We start from the raw sequence: 6,574 nt of genomic DNA on the forward strand, positions 1-6,574 counted from the left end.
CCTAAGCTGAGAAGACGATTAATTGCATATTCATAAACTATGAGATAGCACATTTTTAAATAAAATCAATATAATAATTATAAAAGGGTATAAAACACAGCATTCTCATACAGGCCCTAAACAACCACCCAACATTTACTCGTTAGACGAGAACGTCAACTCGAGATTTAATCAGACACTGGACACTAGGATTTAAAAAAAAAACGATGTGTAAAAGTACAATGGCTAGCTCAGAAATTGTAAGTGTGACCATCATTAGATTTGATAATTGTCAAGATAAATTTGGATTTATATTTATTGATTTCCACCATCAATTTGCAGGTTCAGAAAAAATATGCAAGTATCTCAAGGAACAATCCTCCATGAAGCAATGAATTTGAGGGGATAAGAAAATTTTTGATGTTTCTGCCTTTTCCAACCAGCAGAATGATACGGAAGCTCTAAGAGAGAAGAAATAAAGCACACATGAAGAGGAAAGACAATTTATTAAGCAGTGGACGACTTGAGAAAAGCGATTAGGTCGGCACGCTCCTGGGGCTTCTTCAGACCGGGGAAAACCATCTTGGTTCCAGGAATGTACTGTACGGACAGAAATCACAGTCAGCAACCTTTATCATCAAAGTATAAATTTAAGAAATTCTTTATTCTCAGGAAAAGATTTCAAAAAGAAGAGCATGCCAATTTACCTAGATGAGTTGCACAAAATATGCCTCTTAACATAAGATTTGATAATCATTAGACAGCAATATAACAACAACAACAACAACAAAGAGTTGAGGAGATAACAAGTAGCAGAATTTTAGAGAAGAGGAAATAAATTGTATTCAAAGAGGGCACAGCAAAAGCCAAAAGATTGTATTCGAAGATGGGTTGGCCGTATACAGGACATCGGATAATGGATGCAACATAAGTTTGTGAATCCTTGGAAACTTACAAAGATGATGCATACTATAAGGTAAGTTTCCTCACACCCTCAAATATTTAAGAACTCTTGAAAACCATATACCCATATACCTTGGGAATGTGGGTACTCAAGGGACTTAGCTATAAATGAAGCATACGCAATGCTAAAACATAAAGTGTCGATACTGGAACTCAAATTCCTGACATTGCCAGATTAATAAGGATCCTAAAACTAATTAAGATTGGTATATTTTAGGCTGATTCATGTAGGCAACAAAATATATAAAATGTATTTGAACTAATTAAACAATAAAATATGACAACAGAAACAACAAACCTTCTTAGGGTTCAGCAAGTAATCATATAAAGTAGACTCCTCCCAAATGACAGCCATATTCTTGTTAGCGGCAGAGTATGAGTAACCAGCACCGGTACCAGATTGTCTCCCAAAAAGGCCATTCAAGTTTGGTCCTGCGCATCCAGCAAACAAAGACAAATGATATTAAAAATGGTATATCTATGCAATACTCACAAATGGAAGTCGAGAAAATAATAAGGTGCGACAAATAGGGAGAAAAGGGACACTAAGATCGATGGTCAACTCTAGCATTAGGAGAAAATCATCCCAAAATAAAACTAAACCTTAAATATATCATCAAGCATCGTAATAATCTTAATGAAAATATGCAATTATCAAAAGTAAATATGGAAAGTAATAATAATAATAATTAACAAGCATATCTTCAAAGAATAAATAAAATTAGTTTATCTTAACTCATGCCGATTTATTAAAAAATAATAATAATAAATAAAAACTGAAGAAGCTCCCTTTCAGAAAATATTTTGATAATTTTTAAATTTATAACTTATATAAAAGTTTTAAAAATTTAAAAAAATTTTGCTATTATTTTTTCAAAATATATTTTTATGATTTATTAATATTTTTTTAAACTGTAACTCATATATCCCAGGGCTTAGGTTTCTAAAATTCTCAAAGGGAACATTATACTTTAAAATTTACTAAAGAGAACAACTATTTCCGAAAATAACTTCGTCCAACCCACTTCATCGGGTCCGTTATTGCCCAAACCATCAGTCAACTAGAAGCAATGCTAGTCAACTAACCAGTCCGCTAAAAATGACTCTAGTTGACTGTATGTGATTTCAATTGATTAGTTATCATTTGACATGAATTTAAAGCCTCCAAGGCCATTGATAGTCATAAAGACAAAATTTAACAAAACAAGCATGGGTGAAGGGTGTAACATTGTCAATTTGACATAAATCTAAAACCTGCAGTCATAGAAAATTTTAATCAAAAGTGTTTGCTAACCATAGGGGACTCAAAATCTACAAAACGAAAATGGTCAGTCTTACAAAAAATTCAAGAGTGCAACAATGCTAATTTAACATTAATCCAAAATTCTGTGACCATCAGACACTTTTATACTCTATGATTGTCAAACACTTTTGGCCAAAATACTTGATGACGATCACTCACATATAGCCTATTGTAGTCACTTTTAATCAACTGGAATCACTTCTAATAAAGTGTCCAGTTAACTGACATTACTTTCAGTCAAAGTGATGGTTTGAGCGATAACAAATCTAACGAATCTGATTGGACAAAATGTATTTAAAAAAAAAGAAAAGAAAAAGTAACTCCTTTGGTAAATTCAAAAGCAGAATATGCCCTTGCAACTTTGGAAGCGCCTCTAATAAAACCGTTGTATCAGTTTTGATAAAGATTGTTCCGTTTAGCCTCGCCTATTGAACGGTCAGTCTAGATTAGGATGCAAGAGAATTATTTATGGGAGAAATGTTGGGATGAGACGGCTCTCCTTATCGGTGTATTACCGGAATAGGGATATCGAATAGAAAACTTCTCTAGGAAAATCTAGATGGTCACCAAGTCACAAAACCATAAATGGCCTGAAAAGATGACTTAATCAATTAATATAAGAGAGAATTTACCAATCAAGATCTTGTGCTGCACGCAAGAAGAGAAAGCAAGAAAAGACCGAACTACGAATAAGAGAGAGGATAAAGGAGAGAGACCTTGCTTGTGGCCGGCACCCTTTTCGACGGTGTGGCACTGCGCGCACTTGGTCTTAAAGATCTTCTCTCCGGCCTTGGCATCGCCTGGAGGCGCTTCTGCAAAAGAGGCCATGGATTGGATTCCTCTTTCCGGTAGGGAGATCTGAAGCTTAGGATTAGGTTTTGCGGTCTTCAATCAGCCGCCGCTTGTAAAGGAAGAGACGTCTTAAAACCACCTTTTCGATATATATATATATATATATATATATATATATATATATATATATATATAGGGGTCGAGGCATCGTGCCAGCCCCACCTTTTTTATATAAAAAAATTTAATAGCTTTTAATTTTTATATTTTTTTTCAGTTCATCCTAAACCCATCGGTCATTCTTAGTAAGCGTTAATTCGATACTATCTGTACCTCTCATATTTGGATGATAAATCTTACTTATCCAAATGTAAGAGGTGAAGGTATTACCTATACAAGTAGATAAGACGATCTTAAGACATGTTACCGAGGATGATAATTTAGAGCCCCTAAATTTTAGGAGCCTCAAATTTAATATATACTAGTGTCATCGTGCACACGCGTTGCGTGTGTAATATAATAATATATAAATTATTTGAGTCTTTGAAAATCGGTTTTCCCTATGAAAAAAATTATTTTAATTTAATATTATACTTGTCTTATTTAAAAAAGCTAAGAAAAGTATATTTTTTAACATCATCGGCCTAAAAAATTTATAGAAGATTTTTTGATCATAGTGTTATCAATTTTAAGATATGGGACTAAAAAGAACTATATTTTTTTTATATAAAACAACCAGAGAAAATTAATTATAAGAAAAATTCATAATAATACGCTGTAGCTGAGTCTCGAACTCTAGATCACTGATTGTTTCGCTTGTGAAATTACTAATAAATCTTGGAATTATTTTTAGTGTAAATAGAAAAAAGGGCATTAACGTAAATACATTTTAGGCTTCACCAAAGTTAGTTAGTAAAGGGGGAAGATTTTTAATAAAATAGTAAGATATAATATATAATATATAATATATATAATTAAATTATTTTAATAAAAATTTAAAAAATATATTTTATTGGATTGTTTTACTATTAAAATTCAAGATTAATATTTAATAAAAAAATCTAAAAAAAAGAAAGAAAGAAAAAGGGAAGGTAAATATTCTTTTTTTCTTTCTAAGATTTTATTTCATGTATAACTTTTTCTTCATGTACAATAAATCCTTCCTCGAGACCTCGTAAAATGAGAGTTTCATGCATCCGACTATCTTTTTTTATAACTTTTTTTTCATTAATTCATTTATAGAAGTCAGCAGACTCTAAAAAATGAAGTCTGATTCTTGAAAGTCATTTTTGTCTATTCTTCTTCTTTGAATCTCTTCTAATTAAATCAGAAAAATTTATTCTTTAATTGAAATTTTAATTTCATCGATATATAAACCTGTAATGTAAATTACTACTTATTATATTTTTTCTTATTATTAAATATTGATTTTTAATATTATATTGGAGTTCAATATTTTATGATTTTTTATTTGAAAGAGTTTAAATAAATCATTCCAATTTTAAGCATTATATAATAGATTATATTGATTACTTCAAACACAAATCATGTTTTATTACTCTTTCACTATTATTTTCACTTTATGTCATTACTAGCTTGTTGCTTGTTTTGTGTGTTTTATTTTTACACTTGAAATTTGTAGTACAAACATGTTTACAAAGAAATATCAATCTAGGAATAAAAAAATAAACAAAAGAAAAAGAGTGTTAACTATACTAGTTATTGTAACATTAACAGAAAGAAGTTTTTCTAAACTAAAATTGATAAAATCATACTTGTATTCAACTATGTCTCATGATTATAGATTAAATGGATTGATGATTTTATACAATAAAAATAAAGTGTTAGAAAAACTCGATTTTGAATATTTTATTGGTAATTTTATTTTTCAAAATGTTAGAAGATTTAAATTTTATTGGTGATTTTTTTTATTTGTAGGTATTGTATTTTTTTGGAGAAGTTTGGAAAATATATTTTGTATGGTGTTGTACTTTTTAGAGAATCTTGAGAAATATATTTTATATAGAGTTTATCATATTTTAAATGAATATATTGATTTTTAAAATTTTATATTAAACTCTATTTAGTAAATATTTTATTTCCTATAGGGCATTTTTTTTCCTTTTTTCGCCAAGGGCCCCCAAAGTTAGGGCCGACCCTGCAAGTAGGTTAAAAATTTTCCTTAGTAAGTAAGTCCTAGTAGTCGAGCCCAGATCTTAGGTCAAAAATAGTAGATTAGGGAATGAAACATTTGTAATTACGACCGAATCAAGTGGATCAGGGGATGAATCTTTTGCAATTACGGATGGATCGTGATTGTGATCCAACCGTAATTAGTTGTGATCCCTCTCTGTATTCATCGTCCCCCAGGTTATAGTTTAGATCAGGATGGATGGCCGAAGGCCACTCAGAGATGGCCCCCCACCCTCCCCCACCCTCCCCCCCACTGCCCACCACCGGCGGCCTCCGGGTGGCCTTCGGTCACTCACCCCGACCCAAACTATAACCTGGGAGGACGATGAACCCAGGGAGTGATCACAATTGCAGATAGATCATGACCATGATTCGATTACAATTACAAGTGGTTCATCCCCCGATCCACTTTTTTATGGACGAGAGGATCTGCCCCAGTAGTCGACGTCAGTAGGTAATTTTAAATATGGGCTATTATTATCTTGCACATCTTTACTTGAGCGACTATATATTTAACTTGATACGATCAAAATCTAATTTTTTTTATTTTCCTCTCTCATCTATTTATAATAATTTTCCTTTTTTCCTTTTAAAGTAAAATAACATTTTCTCTTCTCTCTTGGCAACAATTAATGTGGTACTGGTTTTTTTAAAAACAACATCACCTTGGTATGGCGCTAGTTTCTATAAATCAACATTAAGGTGGTGTTGGCACTGCCAAATCAGCACTATCTATATATATAAAAAGAGTTTTGATATGTTGCACCCCTTACGCTGCACACCTTATGAGCACCTCAAACAATTTTAAGGTGATATACCAATAGGACGTATATATATATATATATATATATATATATATATATATATATATATATATATATAGAGAGAGAGAGAGAGAGAGAGAGAGAGAGAGAGAGAGAGAGATTTGATATGCTAAGCGACGCTTTATGTGCGACCGTAAGCGAAATCAGACATGGGCTATCTGACGCGACTAAAATCTAATTTTTTTAATATCTCTCATCTGCATGTAACAACTTTTCTCTCTTTCTTTTTAAATTAAAATAAAATTTTATCTTCTCTCGCCTATTTTACATGCAAAAAATTATTGCGGTAATGATGATGCAACGTTGTAGCAGCTACTATACAGTAGCTGCTACAACTTATAGCAATTAGTATGCAGTAGCTGCTACAACGGTGCAGTAGCTGCTACGACGGTGCAGAAGCTGCTACAACGGTGCAGAAGTTGTTACGACGGTGCAGTAGCTGCTAGAACGGTGCAGAAGCTGCTAGAACGCTGCAGAAGTTGCTGCAACGGTGCAGTAACTGCTACAACGGTGCAGAAGCTGC

General features: G+C 32.2%; 1 protein-coding gene across 1 annotated transcript; it reads right to left on the reverse strand.

The window, feature by feature from the left end:
- Window positions 1–268: 268 nt before the first annotated feature.
- LOC121982002 (cytochrome c-like) lies at window positions 269–3,181 on the reverse strand. Its single transcript, XM_042534840.1, has 3 exons — window positions 2,962–3,181; window positions 1,241–1,374; window positions 269–579 (listed from the first exon to the last, which is right to left on the reverse strand). Exons 1-3 carry the CDS (start codon window positions 3,071–3,073, stop codon window positions 487–489), a joined length of 339 nt encoding a protein of 112 aa, XP_042390774.1. The 5' UTR covers window positions 3,074–3,181; the 3' UTR covers window positions 269–486.
- Window positions 3,182–6,574: the final 3,393 nt, after the last annotated feature.

This window comes from Zingiber officinale, chromosome 5A (genome assembly GCF_018446385.1).
Source record: "Zingiber officinale cultivar Zhangliang chromosome 5A, Zo_v1.1, whole genome shotgun sequence".
NCBI classification, from domain to species: Eukaryota; Viridiplantae; Streptophyta; class Magnoliopsida; order Zingiberales; family Zingiberaceae; genus Zingiber; species Zingiber officinale.

Bases quoted from the DNA above. Each gene is read 5' to 3' on its own strand.
- LOC121982002 (XM_042534840.1), bottom strand. From the start codon at position 3,073: ATGGCCTCTTTTGCAGAAGCGCCTCCAGGCGATGCCAAGGCCGGAGAG. The intron at 1,375-2,961 runs GTCTCTCTCCTT...CTGGATGCGCAG, and splicing joins GGGTGCCGGCCACAAGCAAG to GACCAAACTTGAATGGCCTT. The intron at 580-1,240 runs GTTTGTTGTTTC...CTGTCCGTACAG, and splicing joins ACTTGCTGAACCCTAAGAAG to TACATTCCTGGAACCAAGAT.